Source organism: Prinia subflava, chromosome 1 (assembly GCF_021018805.1).
Source record: "Prinia subflava isolate CZ2003 ecotype Zambia chromosome 1, Cam_Psub_1.2, whole genome shotgun sequence".
Classification (NCBI taxonomy): Eukaryota; Metazoa; Chordata; class Aves; order Passeriformes; family Cisticolidae; genus Prinia; species Prinia subflava.
This window is the reverse complement of record NC_086247.1, coordinates 113161990-113188609: the sequence shown is the minus strand read 5'-3', so window position 1 is coordinate 113188609 and position 26620 is coordinate 113161990. Positions and strand designations below refer to the sequence as shown.

The following is a 26620-nucleotide window of genomic DNA, read 5'->3' as shown; positions in this document are numbered from 1 at the left end:
CAGTCTTGGACAGCTGGCCCATGAGCTGTCCACTTTTATCCCTGGTCTGAAAGAGCAATGGAAAGTACATGTGATGATTGGTGAGCTACTGTTATTGAACAAGTCTAAGCAGCTCTCCTTTTGTTTATACAACTTCATCTATACAGTAGGGACCTTTGCATACCGCAGTCTTCAAATTCATGGAGATTTAATAGCATCTAGAAGACATGTTTACCTCTAGAAAACAATTATTTGTTCATATAAATAGATGTGTTATTAATAATAGCTCAATGTGCTCATATTTGAGAGATTCACTGACACAATTTATTTTTTCTTTTACTTATGTTGAAAATATGAAAATGTACAGATCAGTTTTCCTTCATCTTATTAGCAGCTATTCATCAGGGACTAATTGGCAGAATTTCAGTTAAATGGAAATGTCTAAGAACTTCCAACTAAAAGGGTGCATAGGGATTTTTTTCCATATCAGAAGCCACAGTTATAATTCTGCTGCATCACCCTTAATTCTTCAGTATACAGGATTTGAAAGAGGAATGTAAATGTGACAGAATCTCAGGGATTACCAACCCTGGTTGACCAAGACTGTTGCAGTATACTCGTATGTTGTATACAGTCACTATACCCTCATTTTATATAGGGTGCTGCAGACAGGACTGTAATAAATCAAGCACTAACCCATGCTCAGAAACTTGCCCCAGAGAGCTCATAATGTGCATTCATAGAACACGTACATAGGTACATGGAGGGTAATAGAAAAAAATAAAAATGCCTGTCTTGTAGAGAAATATGTCAGAACTGAAGAATTAAGAAAATACAACAAATTTCTAGAGTCTTGTGCTTTGTTTTAAGTACAGAAGTCTTCCTCTCTTGCAAATGTATCCATCAGACCTGTGGCATATTTCAAATTATGCAAAAAAAGCAGTTTTCACATCTTGGGGCTGTTCATATATGCAGTCATACATGGGAGATCAGTTTTCATTTCTGTACAGTCCCCGTGCATCCTCACCTACAATGGCACAAGGAAGAGTGAAAATATCATGGGCATTGGTACACTCACATGGACTGCAAGGATCTTTGGCACCCTCAGGTCAAGTTCCTAAAGGCTGTTTCCAATTAATGAAAGATTCAATCAGAATGTGAACTTACTTTCACATCCTGATGAGTTTTCCTCCATTTTCACCCTTTTCACGTATTGATGAGATAACTGGAATTGGTTTGAGACTTTTACTGAGTTCATTTGTAGTGCCAGCTTTTAGACTAAAGAGTGGTTAAAGTGAGTGAGCCATTTTTTTATTTATCTGTTTATACTGTTTGCATTTACTACCATTGTTACAAATTGTGTGCTAGTGAGAGCATGGCGCACAGCTGCATGTGGGGATCTGACTGTTCTCATATTTGTTTACTCTAAATAGTCTCTATCTGATTAGTCCTGATCACTCTGCTTTAGGAGCAGGACTGAATTTCAGAAAGAAGAAAAGACCTGTTAGCTATGGGGGGGTTAGCTCATCCACAGTTTTTCTTCTATACCTTTGTATTACTCTGATTTCCAAAGATAGGGATTTGTGAAGGATGTTTAGAACTCCTGAAGAGAAAAGGAGATTAGTTTGCAAATATAGTTCCTGAAGTTATTATTCTCTCTACCTTCATTTAACTTGCTCAGAGAATTAGGTAACATCTCATTAGGAAGGTTGAAAGGGAATTGATAGCCAGCATTCCTAAATACATTTGTATTACCGAGCAGCAGGGAAGGAATGTTAAATCCGGTAAAGATTTCTATTCTCTGCCTGAACAATGAGTGCAGTGGCCCAGCGATGGGATTCTGTTGAATGACAGAGCTGCTCTTGATAGGACTGTGGTAATTGTGCAGTAAAGTGGAATTATATTATTGTATTTTTGGCCTGGCTGATATTATTAGCAAAATTATTGTAATATATGCAAAAACTTCATATCACTTATTCTCCCATTCTTTAATTGGGAGAAAGTGAAATTAATAACAGCCATTGAATAAGTACAGGATTGAGCTGGAAAATGAGAATGCTTCTGGGTAGCAAAAGATATTTTAAGTTTAAAGTGAAAACTGTGGCAGGTGGATATTGTATTTCATTGAACTGCCACTGGCACTGATGAACTAGATGGTCCTTTTCTCTTCCTGAGTTCCCATGTCTCCGTGCCAGACTATGGGATAAGAAGACACAGCAAGACAATGTTCTTTTCTATTGGAGAACAGGGTATTTTCAAATGAGAAGGTGGAACCAGAGAGAAAAAAGCTGTGGTTTTCTTCTATATTTCATTAAAGTTATAACCGCTTGACAATGGTCAAAGAGAGATGCAAGTTTTGTTCTTTGCAGGGAAAGAGATTTGAAAGTGGAAGGGCAGGTTTCCCTCACGGGGTTAAAAAAAAAAAAAAAAAAAAAAAAAAAACAAAAACAAAAAAAAACACACCACCATAGATAAATTCAGCCAACAGACTCATTTCCTTCAGTTTTCCAGCAATGCAAATGTTTTTCACATAATTCTGTTAGTGATGCACTGTCTAGACTTCTCAGAGGGTTTAAAAGATTAAAAAAAAAAAAATAAAATAAAGGCAGAAACAAACCCTGGCATTAATTCTGGGAATTCTGAAAAGCTAAGTCATTATCACTGTTCTATAGTTTATGCAGTGATATGAAACCACAAACAGTCATTGAAGACCAGATTCTGGAATCCTTGCTTATTTCAGATGCGTGGTTTAGCTTTTGCCCATGTTAGACATCCCCTTTAATCCCCGTTCAGCAGGCTGTGGTGGTTGGTGTAAATACTTACCAGCATATTCTGGTACAAGGCTTCTGCATTTTGGCTCTCACTTGACTGAAAAGGCTCTGTGGCTTCTCAGGAACATGAAGGCTGATGATACAAGGAAAGAGATCTTTGATTCATGTAACAGAACCAAAGCAAAACACCAGAAAAGAGCATTTGCACGTAGAAAGTATAAAAGGCTTCTTTAACATTTTTTCCTCGCTCATTGCTGTTTGTCCTTAATAAATCTACTGATGCTGTGTGTTGTTTGAGATTTCCAGATTTATTGCAACCTATCTGTTGCTACCTCATTTTGTAAATTCTTTTTTGTTGTCTTTATACCGGGAAACTCACTCAACATTGATCAGATTATTAGCTGTTGTCACTCTCCACAATCTCACAGTAGTGACCAAGAGAGTTAATGTATCTGCAGCAGCCTCTGTCTAATCCCAGCTGTGTTATTTCATAGGCAACTAGACCTATAAATAGAATTGAACTTCAGGCTGGTTTCCTATACATTCTGTTAATGATGGTCTTCAGAATTTAAACAGAGTGTGCAGCCAAACTCTTCTGGTGATGTCAGTGCAGTAGTTTGGTCTTGCAAGAGGCACTCTTTCAGGCAGTGTCTCAGCTGAAATTCAGTAACTAATGGCTGGTGTAAGGCGTGTTTGCTATGTACCTCAGCTGCTAGGCAGATGCCTGACTCTGCATTAACCTGGGCCTGAGAAAAGCAGGCTAAGAGCTTCTAGGGCAGATGAACAAATGGACATTACCTGTGCCACAGTCTCAGTGTAAAAGCTCCTGCAAATTCCCTGCAGGTGACTCAGCTCCACCTTTGATGGGTACACCGTATTATCCTGCTGCAGCACGCTCCCTCACTCTGCTGGGTACAGGCAGCTGCCTTCCTTCTGGTTTTTATTTCCCAGTGCCTGTCACCTTTATGGGTTTGGTGTTTGCTGCAGGCTTAACACGATCCTTGCTGGAGCCAGGCTGGGACACCCTGCTGTTTGCAGATCTCAAAGAAGTGATGTTGCTCTCTGAATTAAATATGATCCTTCTTGAGGGATCTCGTTTTGTCCCCTCAGCCCGCCTCCTCATTTGTTACCTGACTGCATTTAACTCTTTGTAGTCACAGAGGGGCAGTATCTGAAAGGAGAACAGAGGTGGAAGTGTACATTAACACTCTCGTTTCCTAGCTGTGTATTCTTCCACTTAAGTAGTTTCAAAATGGTAAAAAACAGAAACCCATGAAAAAGGGGAAAGGCATGACTTCAGTTGTTAATGTAGCATATAGACTAAATTGGTACCTGCTAAGTGCAGGGTGAATGAAAGAGTTTGGCATCATAAAGCATGGAATATATTAAAATACTGCACATCTTCAGTGATGAGAACATTTGTTCTCTGTACTGTATAGAGAAAACAATAGTTTACAACCAAATTAAGAGCCTGTTGCCATCAGCAATGTAGTCCTTTTATGTTGTAGAAGTTACTGGTTTTTAAAGGATCAGACTGCTGGAAAAGCTCCCTTATTACCTCAGATCCACTATCTTTGCCTGTACAGTCACTATTCATTTTACTGTCAGAAATGAGCAGCTTCTACTTTTAGGCCTACAAAGCCTTCCACAGCTGTGGAAGAATGAGCAGTGATTTCCTCTGCCTTGCACATACCTTATTGAATGGCCAATCACATCACAGCTCAAGAATCTTTAATCCGGGTGGAAACACATGACAAAGAAAGCATGCATTTGAGTTTTTCAGATTCTCTTATTTCAGTGCTCATAATATTAATATTTAGTGGATTTAGCTGGGTGCTGCTGAGCTGAGCATGTGAGTCATGCTGACTGTTTCACACATGTGTGGATAACAAACTGTAGTGAGTGTGGTTCATGGAGAAAATAAATGTCAGTGATGGCTTTCTGACATAGATGTCTTCTTTGTTTGCCATCTGCCACTTCCAAGTTCCATGAGGTTCCTGAGGTAGATGGGAAGCCATGTGCAGAGTATGTACATTTACAGGAACTGTAATCCAAATCAAGCTGCATTACAACAGAGTCCCTCAGCTCAAGGATGTCCTTAGACTAAAACTTTCATCCTGGGTGGTCTTAAACTGAGTAGATATAAAATACTTAACTTTTAATTTCTGAAGTTCTTTTCCACCTCCTAGCGTGGACTTTACTCACTTTAACAGATCCAGAGCACATTTTTTTAATAGAATAGCTAGGTAAAATGTCCAGGGGACCCAGGGAGAGACACAGATTCCAGTGGGCTCATTGTGTGCTGGATATGGAAGCTACTGAACAGCAGTGTTCAGGAAGCTTTTTGCTAAATAACCATGAATATTCATGACAAGGAATCCAACTCCTGCATTATCCAAACCCATTGATGTAAGTATCAACACTGATATTGTGCCTTAGCACTGCGTAATCTTTATTTATCCTGTGAGATCAGAGAATCAGGATTATGTAGTTCATAAAGGAAAGAAATGCATGTAAACTTGCTTGAGCTAGTGTCAGTTATAATAAAAATTAATCTGTCTTCTTTTTCATTACACTGTTAGTAAACAATCTAAGCTAAAGCAGCTACTCAGCATTAGTCTTCCCATGGCAGAGACTGATCCAGCAGGGCAGACGCTCCAGAATTCATGTGGTCTCAGCTGGGGCTCCCTGTGCTGCATGCAAGGGGACTTCAGATACTGGACACCAATTATGTTTCTCTGAGAATTAAGTTGTAGTTGTCCTTTATAGATTGGTAAAGGTTTTTACAGAAACGTCAATGAACCCTTCAGTGAGACCCTGGAGACAGAGAATCAGTTCCATCTCCCATAACATGTTTAATTGTCAACCCGATAACTCTTGCCTGAAATGAGGGTATCGTCACACTGGTAAAGAGGAAGACATTAAATATGTTTGCACATTCCACTGAAGGGCACAGTACATGTGCCTGTGATACAGACCACTGCTCCTGTGTGATCCAGGGCCGTTTATTAGACACCAGTGTTCTCCAGCACCCAGCCTTGGCCATTTTCCTAGGACCAAATTCTTTGCCACAAGTACTGTGACTTCATTTGTGCCATTGGTGGAACTAATTTGGCTGATAACATTTTTCTTTTTAATTGTAGAACTCTAAAGGATTTATCCAAAAATTTGAACCACCATTAGTACAGACATTTAGAGATGCAGAATGTTATATGCAGGGAAGAATTCACTCTTCTACAGTTCTCCAGGGAGTCTGGCAAGTAACTGGATAGCTTTGGTCCCTGGTGTTTTAAATCACTGCTGTTTGGCTGAATTCAGTTAAAACTTCTGCGAAAAATATTTAAACCAGGAGGTGCTGGTATCTGAAAAGACCGGGGCAAGCAGGCTTTGGCCAGGGCCACCAGTGACACTCAAGTCAACAGTACAGTTTTCCCTTGAGATTGTCTGGCAGTGAAAGAAGCAACGTGAAGGAGGCTGGAAAGTGAGATCAGGATCTGCCTTAAGAGATAAAAAATAATAGAGTAAGAAACTGCACAACTACTGAGAGGACTGCTTTTAGAGTCAGCAAAGACATCAGTTAATTCCCAGACAGTTTCCATTGTTGTGCTACACAACACAGTGCCAAAGGATTTTGCAAAAATTGAGTGATCTGAATTAAAAGGCAGCTGAATAATTTAATATTTGTGTATTAAGTCACATGGGTTTGTGTGTAAGATAGGGAATGGCAGACAACTGCATCTTATAAGAGTCTGAATGTTGATCTTCTGCCAGGTTCAAGGAAGAAAACAGGAAGTTCAAGTTGAATGATACCACTTTATTATTTAAATTAACACTTTCAAAAAACCTCTCTATATATTTGTGCAAGTGAAGCTAGACTGCATGGATGTTTAGAACCCTTGCAGGGCTTTGCACAACTCTCAGAATGTGTGCTTCAGGTTAATGTTTAATGCTGACACATTTAGAACAATGCTACACAGCAGATGTCTTCCCAACGTGTGCGGGCACCCTTGCAAGGCAGAATGAGTGGGGTGGAAGCAGCTCTGCAGCACCCCGCTGCAGCATTCCCATCAGCTCCTAATCTGTGAGGCAGGAGAACAGCCCAGCTGCACTGAGTACAACAGGGAGAACTGGCCTAAGGCTTGTGGTGGGCTAGGCTTCATAAAAAACACTATTGGATTCAATTCTCTTCCTGAAGAGCAAGGAAAAAGAGCTGCAGAAAAACATGGCCTGATATAGGTACATGCACTGAGAGCACTCCTGTCTCTTTGCTCAAGTTCAGGAAAACACTGTGAATTTGAGGAAAAATACTGTGATGGTTCTCAACACTGTATGCTTGCTCACATTGCGAGTATCCATTCTACGTCACATATGATCCTCACTTTTTTTTTTTAATAGAAAACAATTTCACCTAAATACTTTTTATTTTCTTCTGCGTGAAAGAATACTTCAGAATTTAGCTGTGAGATTCTTACATATGCTGTTGTCATTCCCTTAGGCGTTTCTCCAGCATTGCTGCAGTCTGCACCCCACTTTGCAATTTTGTAATGCATGTTTGTGACAGGCATATCAAACCATCTAGTTAGTTTAGAATTGAGGTGGGAGAATGCTTTAAATGTAAATTTTACTATAAACAGTGGAATAAAATCTTGCAAGCACTTCCTAGCTCTGCCAGGAAGCAAAGCTATATTTAACTCATTTTAAAATTCATCAAATACATTGTGGGCTGATTCAGATCTTTGGTGTGTCTTTGAAGATAACATGTTGTGGAAGTGTCATACAGTCAGTTGGGGGATTGGGCACATTCTGAGATTCTTGTCAGTGAAGACAGGTAGTTAGGAGAGGATTGTAGAAAGAAAAGAATATATAGATCTAAGGACTTAATACCAATAATTTATTTGAACTTTTGAACAATGACTGTGGCACTCAGTACAAGAGCTTTTTGAGAAGTGCTATATATAAAGAAATCAGTGCCATAACAATGACAAAATTCACATGCACACATGAATTTTAAGATTGTCTTGTAGTACTGGGGAGAGACAGTGTTTCAGGGAAGCTAATACAAATTGTTTCTATAATAATTTGCATAGGAAAGATCCCTGGATAGTTAGAATAAGCCATATGAATTTAGCTAAGGTACCTGTGTACAAAAGGAGAAACTCCAGATGGATCGTACTCTTGCTTTATTTCTCCTGTCTCAGATTGCACCTATCTACAGCTTTGTGTTCCTGTAAACTCAACTGCAGCTCTTGATAGGATTAAATATAGATTGGAATTACCCTCTCAAATTTCATGCTTCATATTTTGTAGGTGTCATTAGATAAGGTCAATAAGACTCCATAATATTGCTTATACTGCTTTGTATCTGTAACCACTTATATATATATAAATATATATATATATGCTGCTGTCATGTCTCCACTGAGATCTTTGTAAGTACAAATAGGAGTCTCTCAACGTTAGAGAACAATCTGCTTCTGTCAGTGAAAGGTTTACTATTGTCTGTATTCAGATATGACCTGAGTTTGAAGTTCAAGATTACGATTTTTTTGTAGCTGGGTTAAGTTGTACTGTTACCTAAAGTCCTTACTTAAAAGAGATAATATCCTAACTAAAAGCTCTGAATGGGAAATTGAAATAGTATCATTCTTTGAACATGGTTTTATGCGTCTTGATTGTGGTTTTCTACTGTTCATTTGCTTTTGATTTGTTCTAGTACATGACTGCTGCTGCACCTATGCAAGGGACCTACATTCCCCAGTACACTCCTGTGCCTCCAACAGCTGTCCCTATTGAAGTAAGTTTATCTCCAGCCATCAAAGTAGAGTGAGGGGGAGCAGAACTCTTATTTATTGTGCCTTCTTGCACCTGTTGTTTGAAAGGGGCCAAAAGGTTCTTTATGGAGTGGTGGCTGGAAGCTGCCAGCTTTTTAAATGAGGACTGCACATTTCTTTCTCTTTTTGTTTTCTTTCTTTCCTTTTCCTTCTTTTTTCTAACCCCTCTTAAATTTTTTTTAATTATTTGCAAGGGCTCTTGTTTTACATTGTTTTGTTGTACAGCAGGACATGGAATAAAAACATCAGTGATTATGACTATTTTTTCCCCATGTACTTGGGAGGGAGATGGGAAGAGACAGGAAAACAAACCCAGCAGGCAGACCACGAAACCAAAAGAGATTTCAAGAAGAGAAGATTGCAAGAGGGTTTGATGCGGTCCTTAGCAAGCATAGGTAATTGCTGAAACATTTAGCCACCAGAAAAAGTGATTGAGCAATGGAAACCTTCCTCTTGTATATACAGACGTGGAGGATGCTGCACTGACTGAGTGCTTTTCATCCTTGAGGAAGGATTCGCTCCCTCCCTCCTTGGGGCTGAGTCATGCTGATGACAGTCTAATGAGTAAGTATTTACTCAACCCTGTAGACCACAAGCTGCTGGGAGAGCGTCAGCTTGGCCTCCACTTCTGTGAAGCTTCATAAGGGCAGCTGAGCACAGCAAGAGGAGGGAGCCTTGGCGTCCTCTTCCCTGTGTGTTTTTCTTTGGCACTACCCTCCTTTATTAACAACTTCTGCCCTGCCCTGGGGTAGGGCAAGGAGTGCCAGGGTCTCTACTTCTGTCTTCATCTGTGTGGACTTTGGATTTTGTGCTTTTACTACTCTGTGCTTTGAGGACGTGAGTTAGTGATACTGCTGGCATGGCTTCACCAGCAGTCAAGTGGGCTTATCCTGTTTTCTCCTACATCTTTGCAATTATTCCCAGATAAGGTCCCACAGAAAAGGCTACTACTGTTCTGTCACACTGAGCTGGTTGTGTTTCAGTCTTCTTTGCCTCAGTATAATTTTGCCCTGATCCTCATTTGTTTGCAAATGCACTATGAGTGCCTCTTTTGAGTTACCATTAAGTCTCAGTCAGGCAGATTCAAGTCTGAATTAAAAGGAGATGGTGGGATAGGGAGTTGGTTCATACCACGGGATTGGCTGCACACCATGCTGACCTGTCCAAATGAGAATTAAGGTTAACTTTAATTACTTGTCGAGCCCTCCTTGCCATCACTCACTAGTATATTCATGCCTTCTAAAGTAACTCGATGTCATAATTATCTACTATAATAATCAAAACATTAGCTGAATATACAGCCTGTTTTGCTCTTATCCAGTGATGATGATTAGTGTTAATATTTATCTGTATTCATGTAGCATCATGAACCAGAACCCTACCATGCTGGATGCTCCACAAGCAGAGACCAAAAAATACAGTCTCTGCCCCAGAGAGCATGCAATCTCAAGATGAGATGGACAAAAGGAGAAGGATAAAGACAAGGAAGTAGACAGAAAAAGATGATACTGGCAGTCTGCTAAACAGTAGATACAAAGAATTTCTGAAAAATGAAACTGATATTTTAACAGATGCTTTAAAATAAACTACCTGTTGTTTACACGGGACTCAAATAAAAACAAAGCAAGTGCTTTGTGCTCCCTCTTCTGGCTCTGTTGTGTGTAATAGAGTAATAAAGCATGTTCCCTGAAGAGACTTGCTATTCATGTGACCAACACACCCAGCATGAGAATAGAGGAAAGCAAATGTATCTTGCTTTGAAAGCATACAAAAAACTTAAACCAAGTATTATTCAGACTGTCTAAATAGGATAAGAAATTGTGCACAATGTTACATTCATGCATGTAGTCTTTTATGTGTTTACTTATCTACTTTTTACAAACATACAAATAAAACAAAACTTCATTGGAGCTTTGACTTAACAGATCAAAGCAAATTTATTTTTGAAGGGAACATGCATAGAAACAGTGTGTAGAAGAGGGCAGCACTCCTCTAAGGTGACTAAAATTCTGTTGGATGTGTAATAAAGTGGAGAGCAGTAGGCCTAGATTCTGACTTTATCACCTTTTAAATCAAACAAAGTAAATGTAAACTCATTGTGAAGTTGGGGTAGGTAAGCAAAAATTAAAAGAGGCATATATATGTTGAGAAAAAGCCAAGAAGTAAAACCCAGAATCCACCAAAATCAGATTTGCCTCTAGCTTTGAATGGGCAGGGAACTGCCCTCACAGGGGAAGGTATTTTTCACTGAAAACTGTGGGAGCAAAGTACTACTGGTAGGCTGAGAAAGCTTCTTGTTGCTGAATTAGCTTTCTAAAACTGATGGAGTTTGTTGTGTTAGCATGTGGTTCTGCTACTTCAAACTCTCCCAATCTCTAGAGAAATGCGTGAACGGTGAGCTGGTGCTCTTTTACGTAATTCACCGCCATGAGCAAAAGTAGTAAGTTTTTCATGTTCTCATTTGATTCCCTAGGGTGTTGTTGCTGATACTTCTCCACAGACAGTAGCATCTTCATCACAGGAAGCCAGTGGTCAACAGCAACAGATGACAGTGGAAACATCCAGTGAACATGCCCCTGCATATTCTTACCAACAGTCTAAGTAAGTAGGCATAGGCTTTGGAGCCAGAAGGGTTTGCTTCTTGATCATAGCAGGCCAAATTTGACTCCCTCCTTCAGAAATATAAATTCTGAGCAGCTTCGTTAAGTTCAGATGAATTCTGGATATATAGCTGTGTAATTAGCAAAAGGTTTTGGCTGGCGGCCTCCATTTGGCAAAATGTCCTTGAGCTCCTGCCCACAATGATATGCTCTCTAACTGTCTGCTGCTTTTCTGGACTCAGAAGGATCTCAAAAACTGCGTTAACAATCATCATGCTGGGTAAAGCTGCATCCGGCATCAGGGATTAAAGAAGGCTTAAATTTTGCAGTGGTGAAAATATTGGCACGGTGCACATTGGCACATGGAAAGGTTTCTTTCTGAAAGTGTAGGTAATGAAGCAGTATAAATTACCCCAAGTTGGTATTTGTGATTCTGCAAAGCTGCCATGCAGACATGGAGTAGGCAGGACCTGGAAATGGAAGAAGAGATAAAAAGAGGTGGGTAGAAGCACTGTTCGATCTGTCTCCATTTTTCCACTCCCTTTGTTTACGTCCCAGGGAATGTCTTGGAAAGTTCAAAATTTATAAACTGACAACTGTATTTAGAACTTCTAAGGCGTCCCTTCAACTTCAGAATAATCTCTTCAAACACAACTTCTCTTTGCTGTAATAAAAATCTTCACAAAGGGAAGGTTGCATAGTGACAGGATACTCTCTGGGACTGATAAATGTTGGACAGATTCTAGGAAGGAGCACAAAATCAGTCTTTCATTAACACATGTATATTGAACACCAGCATCACATTGAAAATAGAATTATACATGTTTTATCTTGGGGAAGAAAGCAGAGAAACAGCCAGACAAGAAATGTGATAGATATGTCAGTCAATACATCATGACTCTGTTCTTACAGAAGCATCAGATATGTGCTGGTATAGGAAAGATTAGAATTATACCACTTTGTCAATTGCTTTACTTCATTTTTGACCTCTGGAAGTGGAAGGTGCATTTGTTTGTCTACCATATGAATATCAAATGGTTTCAGATTTAGCTGGTTTTGACCACCATAAAACAGAAGTTTTTTTTGTCCTGCCTCTGTCTGTCTGTATGTGCATATTGCAAAAACAATCAATCACAAGCTACCCAATTGAGGCACAGGCTACATATGCTTATCCTTTCTAGCTGCCAGTCTCTCTAGCACCTATAAATAAGTGGTTGCAAAATACTTACAGAATATAAAAGGCAGAGAGAGAAATATATGTCTGTACCATCCTGTTGGCTGTTTTTAATTAGTGTGCTCTGTAGCATTTGTATCTGATGATTTCTGTATCTCAGTTCCCTTTCTCTTACATCTCAAAGAAAAAGGACTTACAAGACCTCATAAGGACTTAGGTCTAGAAGTCCTCGTAAGGTAGATTCTGGCATTTTTCCAGCACAGGAGAAAACTACATTGCAATTCTTTATTGAAATGGGTGCTGTGTTTCTTGCTCATGTGGTGAATTCCCTGAAAATGAGATCCCTCATCTTTCCTCGTCAGCTACAGCCTTTCTGCAGTGATGGATATACTTGTAATGGCACTGGCATTTATATTCAGAGGACTTTCTTTCTTTTTTAATCAGACAGGCAGATCCACTACAGATTTTTTTGTTATGCTTATTTCAGTATTTTTTTAATCTGAAATGGGCCCTCTATTTATATCTGCCAGTTGCAGGCAGAAGTGCAGTGTGGGAAGCTGCAGAAACACACCAAAATATACACAATCTCTGCCTTCAAAAAATAACTTAATAGAAAATATTCCAGGCACTGTTAATATAAAAACAAGTGAATTTGTTTTAAAATTAAAATATTATTTTATTACTCTGCTTTTCAAAGGGCACATTTATTAATAACAAACATCATGCCAGATATAAAATGGCAATTGTCAATGTGAGGTATGAGAAAGTAATTAACATGACTGGACAATGATTTTGTCAGATATAGACAAAGGAACAGGCAGGCTATATAAAATTATTTCATGGAAGCTGGTCAGTCAGAAGAAAGGTTATAATGACATATTTCCTTATATTTATTTTCTTTTTAACAATCACAAAATTGCAGACAACAAAGGAGAGACAATGTACTAAGAATGAACTGGGTGGTATAAGGACTCTGTACTCTCTTTGTAAGTAAAAATAAACCATGAAACATGGAATTTAAGTTCCACTTTCTAATCAGCATACGTGATCTTTTATTTAATATGCTGAATGCTGTACTTGAGGATCACACCCACAGAGTTCAGAAATGGTAACTTCACGGCAAAAACCTGGCTATGTATTGTTTAGATGAAGACAGTCCTTGATTCTGAGCAGAGGAATCTACTTTATGAGGAAATCTCCTTAAATATTTTAAACCCTACCCCCCTTTTTCCTTGTAAATATTTAATTTTGCACATAAAAGCATGAAGATTATGAAGCGGAGATCAATGGATATCCTTGCCCCCAAAAAGTATACTCTCTTACCTCCAAGCAAAACTCTGCTGGACAACATGCTCTGATTTTAAATGTGGAAAGAATTATGTTTTTCTGGAGCCTTTTGTAGGCAAACTCAGCACCAGGTTAGATTAGAGGGCATGTGCTGTGACCCATTAGTGATGTCATTGGTGATGTATGGCACCCACTCGACCCATAGGGGCAGTAAGATCTCAGGAGCTGAGCTTCCAACCTGAGTAGTCCTAACAGAAATTATGCATAGAAAATCTGAAGAAAAGAGTTAATTGTTGCATTCCACATAAATCTGTTCTTAACGTTCAAAATATTAATTTTTAAATGTCATGCAATGAAAAAACCCTTTGGCAAATTTAATATTTAAAATTGTAGTTCTATGTTTACACTTCCAGACAAAAAGTTCTGTGGCAAATGTTAGGTCATTGACGTGCCTCACAATTTAACCCTTAATTTTTTTTTTGGGTTTTTTTTTTTTTTTTTTTTTTATTTTATTTTTTATTTTATTTTTTTTTTTTTTTTTTTTTTTTTAACTAGGCAAAGCAAATGTTTTAAATGTTTGCAAAAGGAAAGGTGCTGGAATTTTTTGAGTTGGATTTTGGTCAGGAAAGGATTTTTTTCATGTAATCTTTAAAAACTGTAGGAAAAGCCACAGCTGGCCCTTACAGATAGCCCTGGACACTGAATAGAATTTTTTGTAGGTCTTGGGTCTCTGTTACAAAGATCTCATCCAGTCTTGTTAAAGTAAGCTAGATGTGACATATCTTTAAATGGCACAAAGCATCAAAAACACAAAATGGGATGTATCTTCTGTAGGAAAAAGGTTGATAATTTTGCTTATTCTCTGTGCTAAATTTAGAAAGATATGACACTATATGATAAAAATAAAGTATTTTTTTCTAATTAATATTGCCTTTAAGGTGTCTGCTAAGTTAGCCTTAACTGGCTCATTAAGCAGACTGCTCTACACTCTAATTGTTCTTGCCATCAGAAAATGCGTTCTTTCTAGCAAATCGGTTGTATACTTTTACTGCAATTTTATTTTTCATTTTATTATTATTAATACTCAAAATAAATAGTAGCACTTATTATTATGAAAATATTCACCCTCTTATTGAATTACCTGTGAAAGATTTACACGGTGTTAAGCCATTTATTCATCTCATTTCAGTGTAGTTAGACTGCCTATTAATGCCTAGCATTCAAAGAGTAAATTCATCTGCTTAGGATGTGTTAACGTCCCCAAAGTAGGAGTTCCCTATTTTTGCCTGGCTATTTTCAGCTTAGCGGTGGTATCATATTTAAACAGCTGCAAAGTTAGTTTAGCTTGGATGACTTTTAAAAGGAATTGGGTGGAAAAAAAGGAGAGGAGGCTATTTCAAAGTTGTTTTGACTTAATGACCACTTTAATTCAATTGTTTTTACAGACAATAAACAGGACTGAAGAATGTCGGTCTGAAATCTTTGCCTTGAATGGAGAAACTTCACTGAGCAAGAAGTTGGCTTCCAGTTTGCACAGGCGTCAAATGAATGCTTTTTTTTTTCTACCTTTCCCAACGAAAACAAAACAGTGTTTTTATGTGCTGTGCAAATGGTTCCGTCATGTAGTCTGACAATTTTATTTTTGCTATTTTCTTTTTTTCAACTAAAGGAAAAACCCAGAGGAAAAATTCTGGGTTGACATTTCATCTGGACGAACATTTGAATTCAGAATTTACCTGGAGGTGTAGCTAGATTTTTTTTTTTTTAAACAGAAAAACTGATGATGTCAAGAGGGAGCAAGTTGCGATGAAAACCAATTGTCTTCCTCAAAAATTAAGCTACTCTTTTTCTCTCATTTTCTTTTTCTTCTTGTTTTAAAACTAGAGTATTTTTTTGTTTTTTGTTTTTTGGTTTTTTTTAAAGAAATGTTTAGGTAAGGTTTATCTTGAATCTTAATTGCCTTAATTTTAAGGACGTCAAAGGCTCTCAAGGCAAGCTGTCAACGTCTTGTTAGAAAACCCGAGAATGAATTGAAACTGCTCACACCGGTGCTGGTGCAGAAGTTTAATAGACTGAGTTTTTGGGGTGAACAAAAAATAAACTGTACAGTTTAAAAGAAAATGATTTTCTTCTTTTGAAGAAAAGTTGATGATAAAGGAACTGTGGCAACTGAAAGAATTGGAAAAATGCTGGGACTTTTATGAACTTTGTCTTAAGTGTTGACAGAAAAAAAATCTAGAAGGCTAAAGCATTTTACAGTAAAGTTATTGAATTGAGAAAAAAACTTGCTGCATTATAGAAAATGCAGGGTTTTTTTCTTGCAGAATGCAGATTTTTTTATTTACAAAGCGTGATCGCTAGCAAAAGCATTAGTGCTTTTTATCTGCAGTCTTTTTTATGAGCTTTAAGAAGTTTTTAGTCCGCTTTGCTTGTCACATTGCAAAAACCTAGCTTAAGAGCATTAAAAAAAACTTAAGTAGATAGGAGCTTATGGTCAAAAAAGTGCAAAAAAAGCAATAGATAGAAGAAATTGTTGACAATTTCTGTAGTCTTTCCTAGTTGTGAACAAATGCAGCCTATGGATGGCCTATTTTATACCAAAGATGAAGTGACACCCTAACGCAGTCCAGAAGATAGAGGGGTTTTTTTCTTTTTTTTATCTTTATTTGACCTACATGGCCGGACCAGTTCTTACTTTCTTGTTTGTTTAAACTATCTTCCACTGGTGTTTTACATACTGCATATGTTTATAGTGGAAATTTCAGAATAGTTGGTGTCCAAACTGTGCGGGTTTTTGATGGTGCGCTTTGGAGAACATCTCAAAGCAAGGGGGATTGGGTTACCAACTAATCTGTCCAGGCAGGCTTTAATTTTGGTGAGTTTTTCTCTTTAATTACCTGATCTTTGGTATTTCTACTGAAACAACAGTCTTCCTTCCGAATTCCAACATAACAATTCATTTCTTCACCTCAGTCTTTGTCATCGTCCAGCATGCATAGCCACCTTAATTCTGCATTTATTTCTCGGTGTTGCATTTGAGTTGCCAGGTAGATAAAAGAGAAAGCAAACTTGATCTTTGTTCTCATTTTAGCTTTTCCATGCAAACAGAAATTTTGAAAATCACGTTGTATTGTCATGCAGGCAAGAAGTTAAAATTATTCTTCTTTGCTATGATTTCTGTTGTCTTAATATGTTGGCTGACAATCACGAATTAGTATGATTAGGCAAATTTAAATTTAAAAAAGGCACTAAATTTAATCCACCGAAACCTGTTTTAGGAATGACAGTTATTTTCCATACAGAAATCTTGATTATGGCCCTTACTTCTTCCAGGCAGGCAAATGAAAAAGGTGAGAAGGAAGTCAAAAGATGATTTTTTTCCTTAAGGAGGCAGAAGTGAAGCAGCATTTCCGTATGTACATACATACACACACACATACCTATGTGTAAAAATTAAACCAAACATTTTTAAACTTTCCTCCATCCAGAAGACAGGGGAATGCTCATCACATTTATTGTGGTGGATTAGAGACAGGGTATCCATTAAAAATAAGGAAAATAAAAACATATGTATTGGATCAATCTGATTCAGCTGCCCTATCGTAAAAAGAGGCCTGTGTTTCCCTAACCTGACTTTTTTGGGGAAAAGAACACAATTATTTTTTTAAATCAATAAAACAAGATCGTATTTTTTAACATAGTGGGAGGGGGGAGGGGATTACCCAAGTAAATGCTGCTAAGTATGCAACATAGAAAAGAGAGAAGTGGGAATTCACACAGTTCTTCAACATAGGAAGAGGGCCTGATTTTCAGAAGTGATAAAACTTCTGCTTTCTCCAGAGTAGTTGTTGATACTCAACACTTCTGAAAACCAGATGATGCCAAAGTAAAAGAACATCATCCACAGCATGTTTTCAATTCAGAAAAAAACCCCAAACCTCTCTTTCTGTTTCATGTGCTGTCTCATTACTTGTTGCTTTTTGAGAGGGACACTTGAATTTTGTCCTTGGATAAAGATTCCCTCTTTCTTTAGAGGGCATATGAGGGAAAAAAATCGATCTAGCCTTATTTTCTTCCTCTCTACACATACTCTCTTTCTGTCTCTCTCTGAATTATTTGTACAAATGGAGATAAACCCAGGCACAAGTCAGTGAAATATGAAATAAAGACATTTGTTTCTGTGTTAGTTTTAATGTGACACACAAAAAGTCTCATTTACTATCAACAATGAGGCTACAAGGTAGCTACCATGTGGCTGATGAATATGCTGAGGTACCTTCTTGTTTCTATTCAGAACTCTGCTGCTTTATTTATACATTCAGAAACATTTCTCTTATTTTTTTCAGCAAAGTTAAACAATTTCAGTGTTTTTTATTAAGCCAGGCAGGCAACACGGTATCATAGTGCCTGTCACTTTAAAGTGTTTCAAGTGCATTCTGTATTAGAATTGTTCCCTTTCTTTTCCATGCTATAATGTTCAATAGTATTTGAAATTAAAAGAAACAAAGCAAAGAAGTAGAGGAAGAAGAAGAGGAAAGAAAATGGACCCCTTAAATACAATTCATCATCTTCCTGATCCCAAAAAAACAGTGAACTGGTACTTGAAATCTGTGAATTGTAAACACTGTGAGCCTTGACTATAAGCAGTCATAGATCATAAGGTAAGAAAAAAGCTTATTTGGAGCTTACAGAAATGCTCAGAAAGTGGTAATTCATTTCTAAAAGTTAAAAATGAGATAAAAGTGAACAGTGAAATAGCAACACATTTGCTACGTGGGTATTGTCGCTTGGTGGCCTCTGAAATCTTAAACTGGTTTTCTTTATTTTTGTTCTGGCTAATATGGTTTTTTTAAAGGTTTATTATTATGCTCTGTTTGGTTTTTGTGGGTTTTTTGGTTTTTTTTGAAGACGTGAATTGTTAAAGTCAATATCTTCATCTGTCTTGCCAATTTAGCTTTAAATATCAAGAGAGTTCCTGAAAGATTGCAGAAACAACTCTGGATGTCTAAGGCAATGATGCCTGGCCCAAAGGTCTAGAAGTAGCATCAAATCCATAAACTGAACTGCGTGTGTACTTTCCATCACACCTGAATTCTTGTAAATAATCAAATCTGGATGTTCAGGTTTGGTTGTTGGGTTTTGTTTGTTTGTTTGTTTTTTACCTTAAAAGATAAATACAAAAAGGGTGTCAGAAAACTATGAATTATGGCTAGAAAAATTCTGAATACCTGGGCTCGTCACTTAACAAAAAAAAAAAAGATACAGTGAAACTGAAGAGAGTATTATATTTGCAGGTGCTGACCCAAGTGTAGATCAGGGCACTGAAAAAAATCTCGCTGTTCCCACTGAGATTGCAGAGGGACTCTTCTTCCTATCTGGCTCTACTGCTGGTTTTGTAAGCACTTTTCACCTGTGACAGTCAGGCCTCAATTTGTGAATGTCCTCTTATTGCCTTCCAGTGAAACAGACTCTTGAAATGTCCTTAGCCTGTGCTTACTTGTATAGTTCTGTTTACCAAGAGACTGCCTTGGTTGTGTTGGTCAAGAAATTCACCATAATGCAGAATGAGGCATATCTGAGAGCAATTGCATCACCTTGTATCATCTTCTGCTATGGATGCATGCCCAAACGTGGAAGATAAAGGCTGGTCATTAGAGAAGTGAGGGCTTAAACTTTCAATGGGCAGTTGGGCTGTAGCATTCAAATGGATTTTTACTCGAGTAAAAATCAAATGAAGGGTAATATTTATGTATGTATGTGTACCAAAACACAGCAAATTTGAGGAAGCCTGCATTGTAATAAAGTTTATTTTTAATATGTCATAGTACTTGGATCTATATTATGTTGTTTATGGTACTGAAGATTGAGACTGATCCTAAGTGTTTAAAAAATTGCCATGCTTCATGGTTTTAAGCTTGATGGTGCTCCTCATGCCACTTCATTTTAATGCTGAGGTTGACATGAGCAAAACAGGTTTAGGCAGACTCAACTCCACCTATGGCAAGAGTCATGCTAAAGAGTGATAATGTGCTTAAGGTAATGAATCGATCCATTTTTAGTGATGAGACCAAATGTGGTGGTTGAAGATAGTAATGTTTGATACACGCATGGTCAACATTTCCTTTCAAAACTTTATTTAACATGAAATTGGTCCGGATATAAAAGAAGTGCCCTAGGGTAAGGGATTTTCCTGGTCTTTCTCTGTAGCCCACGTGAGCCAAGAAAACAGTCACGGTGTGATGGAAATGCAAAACAGAAAACAACAAAACTGCTGGCATTTGGTGCGTTAGCCTTTTCTGTTTAATGACAATTGGCCATGGTAATGAGGATTCCTTTCATTTCTAATACGCATACACACAGTCATGCACGCACACTTTCTCAGAAGGAGGGCTGAGTGAGCAGCAGACTTCTCCTCCCCTTCAGTGGAGCAGATTTCTAGAATCTCAGCAGGCAGCAAAGATGCAGTGTAAGGAGAGTTATTTTCCTCTCAAAAAGAGCACCAACTTTTTTCTATATTGCTCCTGTCACCGAAATAGGCTAGAGCTCTGTATGTACCCCAGAGATTTATTCACCTTTGTGCCTCAAAGCAGGCAGAAGAGACCCTTTCTTCTCCCCTTTATTAACATGCTCTTTGTTAAAATTGAACAGAAAATTATGAGAGTAAAGCTGTAAAAGAAATTAATCCCAGCGCTGGTTCAGATATCCATGATAAGAAAAAAATTCTTGTGTTTATTGAAGTTGTTCGGTTCAGCTGTTAATTCCCCAACAGGGACAGCTGAGTTCTTTCACCTTAATAAAAACGTGTAATGAAGTGGAAAATGTCAGTCCCTGACAGGTTCACAAATCCATTTTTCCTTGTAGGTCCAAAGCCTGCAAGGTGTAAGCACCTTCCAAGATCTGGATCTGTTGTCCTTAAAAGAATATCTGCCCAATGTTGATTTTCTGCCTTTAAGTGTCTTTCTCTTGGATAATAATTTTATGAATTTGGTGAAATTTCAAGCCAGTTATATTTTTAAGAGCCCAAAAATACAGCCTAAAGAAGAGAACATGATGTTTATGTAATTGAAGTATTATTAAATATGATGTATTCCAGAGTGGAAGAAAATTCTACTATCTTTTTGAGGCAAAACAATTTTATGTAAAACCAGGAAGTGTACAGAATTAATTTAGGAATTTTAATTGTTTTCCTTTTTAAAGGCGAATGAATAGATTCTATCTGTAAGAAAAATCAAAGCAGCTTTGAAAGCAGATGAACTTCCTATCAAGAAAACATGCATCAGAAAAATGGTTCAGAGGTTCTTTACAGCCCTTACAGACTTCACTGCAGCCAAAATGTAAAATACAGAACCTCTGTGATACATTAAATTATGAATCTTATTTATATGGACATCTGTGTGCTGATGTCTCAGAATGTCTCTGAAAGATCTGTACTGCTATGATTTTTTTTATGTTTTCCATTTGTAACACAGTCCTAAATAGCTGCCATTTTCCCACTCCTGGGGCTTTCTGTAGATCAGTGGATGTTAGGTTTAAACTTCTGTTTTCTTTGATGAAGCTTTCAATAAAAAAATAAAAAAAGAGCTGGGTGACTCTGTGTTCTTGCAGCACCTTTCTGGCGAGGCTTCCCAAGGCTGTGACTCTTGTGCTGAGCTCAGAGGGAGCAGAAAGACTTTGCAGAGCAAAGCCTGCTTCTTCTGCATCTTCACCAAATGGGAGGGAGGAATCAGAGGGACGGGACAGCTCTGCCCTGCCAGCAGCACAGCCACCCGTGTGCCAGGAGGTGAAATACAGGAGGAGGTGTTTCTCACACCAGGACTGAATGTGTAATGCTGATGGGTATCTGCTGCCCAGGCTCTCAGCTGTGCACCTGCCAGAAGAACAGTGCCTCTGTTTCTGAGGTTTGTTTTAAAGAGTGACTTCAGGGCAAAAGTTGCCATATGGAAGACAGAAAATCTTTATTTGTGGAGTGAGTACAGCCTAAGCAGTGGTACAGAGAGCCATACTTCATGTTGAAAGGAAACTGGAAAGTAAATTGCCTCCTCAGCCATATCTCACAGGGAACAAGAAAGATATTTGGTGCATTCCCCATGGCTGCTTCACTCAGCAGCTCTCTTCTTGCCATGAGTATTTTTTCCACCACACAGTTTCTCTGGCAAAGGTCAGGATGGGGTGGAAGGGTCCAGCTCCAATCTCCTCCTCAGCCAAGTGGCTTTGTTCCCAGGCTGGGAGTCACGGAGTGCTCCTTTTTACCTACCAGGAATGTGCCTGTCTCCTTCAGCCTTATACATGTTTTGTGGGATTGCCTGCACACCCTCTTTTCACTTTGTTTTGCCCAGTGAAATGGGCAAATGAACAAATATCAATGAGCTTCTAATTCCCTTCAGCTTAGCCAGGAGAGACCAAAGAAATCCTTAGAAGACAGAGGAATGAGATGAGGAAGCAGGTGAGAGGAGATTTTTCAAGTGCACCTGTGCTAAAATGTGCATTGCTGCTGGCCATGATGATGGTGAGAAGAGGAGGAAGGCAGGAGGCTGAAACTGCAGCCTGCCTGGAACTCTTAGTGGTGGCTGAGGAGGCTGGGGAGATCAGCAGGAAGTGGGACACTGTGTTCCACTAACAGATGGTGCAAATGTGGTTTATATCTGATGTTCTAGTGTCAGGTTCATCTTTGTCACTGCCAGGATTACTCCATTTCCAAGATCATTCCACTTCAAGCTCTGCTAAAAGGAAATTGCTAACAACTGTGGCATTGGTGGTTTTGGTTTTATTGTCTGTCAGTTTGCTCTCTGTGTGCACATGGAACCAGTCTAAGGGGGGCTTTGCAGCAGCTTCCACAGAAGTTCAGGTAAGAAGGCTTTGTCTTCTCATCCCCTTGGTCCCACTGTCAAAAAAAAAAAAAAAAAAATTAATTGGCAAATTATATGGTTGTATCTGGCTTAGAATTAAAATAACAAGGACAAATGGGGGTTTGTAATGTGTGGCATGTGTTTCTTCCAGAGGGTTTATATCAGTGGTCTGCATCTGGAATGGATGTCCATGACTTCCATGTGGAGAAAGCCATGTCCTTTTGATTGTCACTCCTTGAGATTTCAAGTAGAGAGAAAGAGAGAAAACAAATCAATAGCTGGCTGGTGTAGCATAATTTAGCACAATTTCGTAATTAGCAGGTCTATGTAAATTTTAATTTTATTCTTTTGGATGACTGGAGATTGCACATTAAGAACAAAGTCCCAGTGGGCCAATAACGATCAGCAAACACAGAAGCAAAGGGTCAGGAGCAGACAGGACTGCAGCAGAAGTTATGGAAAGTACCAAGCAGGCCATGGTTCAAACCTGAGTGTCCACCTGACTGCTGGTAAGCTTTCTGCAGCCTTTGTCTGTGTGCCTCAGCTCCTTGGCCCATTGGTGTGGAGCTGAGCTTCAGCAGAACGCTGTTCCCTGGGCAGAAACCTCCCTTTGGCTCAGGTGAGCAGGAGCAGAGTACTCATTGATGGCTGGCAGAAGTGGTCCTGGGGCTGCACGCAGCATGGGAGGATTTGTGCCAGGCAGATAAGAAGCCTGCCTGCAGGGGAACGTGCTGCCCAGCACATCCAGACCACATCCAGACGGGCTGCAGCTGCCCACTGCTGCACGCACGGCAGGCAGCGGTGAGGATGGGAGACAGGCAGGAGACAGCACATCCCTCCACTAAAGCCCTCCCAGAGCCTGTCAGTTGGGGAAACACATGCAGGGTCATCAGGGTTTGTTTACCAACATTACAATGTTCCTGAAAAAAATCCGCTTTCTGGCAAGATGCTGTGACCAAACCGCTTCCTTCCTTTCCAAAGTTTGTGTGTATCGGCCTCTGCCAATGGTGGTCTCGCTTTTAGCAGATGCCTTGCACTGTTACCTCACTGAACTTACTTGAAGGAGCATAAATTGTAGCTAAATAATCTACTAGATATGTACACTGCTTTAAATGGAGGAGTTGAAAGTTGATGCAGTTAAAATGATGCAGCTGTTTTTAAAAGTTGAATGGGCTTATGTTTACAGTGTGACTAGCTGAGGCCTTAGATTCTGCTGCATGGAACTGCTGCTGAAAAATAGATCTGTGTGAGAAAAAGATATAAACCATGATTTACACCTATCATTTTATTTATTTCACCATTTTTTACCAGTCAGTACATTCTCTGTCTTTTGTGGAATTCAGCCATTGACGCACAGCCAACTGAAAATTGTGTAAGCTCCTTGAACATAATTCCTGTGGGATTGAGCTCCATGTTTTTCACTCAGAAATAATTTCCTCCTTATTAACAGTTGTGCTACATCACATGGCAGCTGACTGGGATGCTCTCTTCCTCAGGTACAGCAACTTCTGCCTGGTGTTTATCTTGTATGAAATACCCTTCAGTGGAGTCCAGGCTCCTCTGAGCTTTCCACACATCATCTTAGTTTTTTCTAGTTAGTCTTGGTGACATGCCAAGTTGCTCTGCCACCACTGAGTCTCTGTCAATACAGAGGGCAAAAGCAGGGAAGTAGACATGTCTCCTCAGCTGATACCAAGACAATCTTCTACAGCAGTACTTAGCTGAAGTAACGAACCACCACTGCACAGCAAACTCAGTAAGCCACCAGGAGAAGGTGGAGAGCTGACCCAGTGCTTCCTTTCTCCATTTGTGCTGCAAGTTCCAGGCTCTCTTCTTAGCAAGCAGCCAGCACTCTGACAGCCTGGCTTTCTTGCTCTAGAGGTGAGTTTTTGAGAGGCCCAGAGAGTAGCAACTTTAAAAAAAAAAAAAAAAAAAGAGAGATTGGCAATGTTTCTTCCCTGTTTTTCAGTTGTGACCCTTTAGTATTATGTCTCACGCATGCTTCCAAATGAGCAAGGAAATATTTATTACAGTAACACAAAACAGTGGCCTCAGTCTCCACCAGGTGCCACGCAGACAGAAAAAAAGACATGTTCTACTAGGCTTATGAGGGAAGGAAAAATGATCTGCCTAATCTATTCAGTGATTCAGATTTCTGCTAGACCCTCTGATGGGATTTGGTGTTTCTGGTTACTTTTTACAACAATAGCTGGCTATAACACAGAGTACAAGGACTGCTCTCCAAAACCTCTTTCCCTTTCCACATACTGATTGTGCTGTGAGGGCTTTGGGATGTAAACAGCTGTTTGCAGATGCTGATTTTTGGTGAATGTCCAATTCTTTTTTCCAGAAGAAAAAATGTTCAAAAGAAACATCTACTACTACTGCTCAGAAAAATAGTTACCCAGTAGTTTCAGTGCCACAAAAACCATCTTGAAGTGTATGATTCAGCCCTCTGCAGACCTGTATGGCGAGGATGAAATATTTCTTCAATCCAAAAAGACTTTGGGGGCCAGGCTGACCTTTACAAGGTACTAAAGCTTTGAGCGTGCTCTGAGCAGTGATGAGTGTTGTCTGTGGCAATGACTGGGACAGGATGCTCACAGCTGGGTTGTTTCTACCTCACAAGGGAACTGAATTGTCTTTGTGGAAGAGTGCCTCACCTGAACATAACTTTAATGTCTTGTGCAGTGAGCTGGCCGTAAAACTGGCCCTGCTTTTTGTCTTTTGCTTGACAAAGGGCTTGAGTTGGAAGTGTTTTCTGCAAAGGACACTTTCTCCGTGCTTTCCCTTGGAAAACGGCCCTTTCCATGCTCACTGTGTGCTGGAAATCGTGTCTGTACTTCTAGTGAGGACTCTGCCCCTGCACAGAGGCACGAGAGGCCCCTGGACAAAGAAGGTTTTCTTCCACATCAAGGGCTTCCCTTGACTGCAGTAATAGTCCTTCCATTTGCCAGTCCTGCCTGTGTGAAATATGTTTATTACTGTAATATATTTCAGCTCTTGCAGCCATCTCCTCTTGACAGGAAGTCCTGAGAACAAGGCCTTCGTGTCTCCTCTCCACCAAAAAAAAACCCAAAAAACACAGGTGTCAGAAACTTCCTCCAGCTGTGGAGACCCAGGATCAGGGAATTACAAAAGCAAAAACCTCCGCTCTTTGGCTAAATTATAGTTGGTTTTATTAGAACATCCTGCTCCTCCCAATCCACCTCAAGCTCATTTATCTCTCCCTTCCCTATGACACATCCTCTCTGACATGCAGAGTGTAACTTTCTGAGGGGATTTCTATTACTTACCCACACAGCACCAAAGAGAAATCTTCAAAAAGTATAGCTTCAATGAGCTATAACCACACTGGATTCTCTGCTGGGAATTCTTCAGTTATTTTTTCCCAAAGTATATAATTTTTTATTAAGCTTGGAAAGATCTTATAAAAAAGCAGGGACTTGAGTATCAAACCTCACTGTGGTAATGCGGACTGTTTACCTGAGAGATGCAGTTTGTCTGCTGTGTAGTAGTATTAAATGTTCTAGATAATTGGACAAAAATTATCAACAAAACTAAACAAACTTCCCAAAGAGAAGAGGTAGGAAAGAATCTTCTCTAGGCTTAGCAGGGAAGTAAATCTCTATCCTATTTTGCCTCGCCTTTGGAGACTGCTACAAAGGTTTAGATAAGTTACCGTGAGCTGCTCTGGTGGGTGAATTAACAAATAATTATGATTAGTTCTGTGCACAGATTAAAGGGAAAGAGCTGAAGCAGCCTGAATGGCTGAGGTGCATGCAGGCTGTGAGGGAACAAGGAAATTTGAATAGTAAATAGCAAGACATCAGCATCTGGCCCAGAAAATTGTTCTCCTTCTCTCCTTGTGGCACAAACAAGCTTTCACATTATTTGTGAAAAGGGCTCAGAAACACAGGATGAAAAAATTTATAGCAGGATTACTTTTTATGGTAGTGATATCTACAATTGTCCAAAATAAATTATTAAAAAAAAAAGCCCCACTTTCCTCTTTCAGTTTCCTGTTGCCTGCCCCCAACCCCGGCACACACAGACATTTAATCAGCACAGCTACACCTACCAACAGATCCTAGCAGAAGTGCAGTGAGAGACACTGAGTATTTCAGAGTAG

The 26620-nt window shown here is 39.2% G+C and overlaps 1 protein-coding gene across 7 annotated transcripts in view; it reads left to right on the top strand.

The window, feature by feature from the left end:
• The window catches only part of RBMS3 (RNA binding motif single stranded interacting protein 3), a 706117-nt gene extending 684895 nt beyond the window's left edge, over nucleotides 1-21222 (top strand). For 6 of the 7 annotated variants that reach the window (XM_063408744.1, XM_063408737.1, XM_063408753.1 and 3 more), the window contains 3 exons: nucleotides 8464-8544; nucleotides 11055-11182; nucleotides 15088-21222. In XM_063408744.1, coding sequence (XP_063264814.1) covers nucleotides 8464-8544; nucleotides 11055-11182; nucleotides 15088-15094 — 216 coding nt within the window. In that variant the 3' untranslated portion in view covers nucleotides 15095-21222. Of the gene's footprint in view, nucleotides 1-8463; nucleotides 8545-11054; nucleotides 11915-15087 lie in introns of those variants that run through there. The other variant, XM_063408780.1, reaches the window with a different exon arrangement.
• Nucleotides 21223-26620: the final 5398 nt, after the last annotated feature.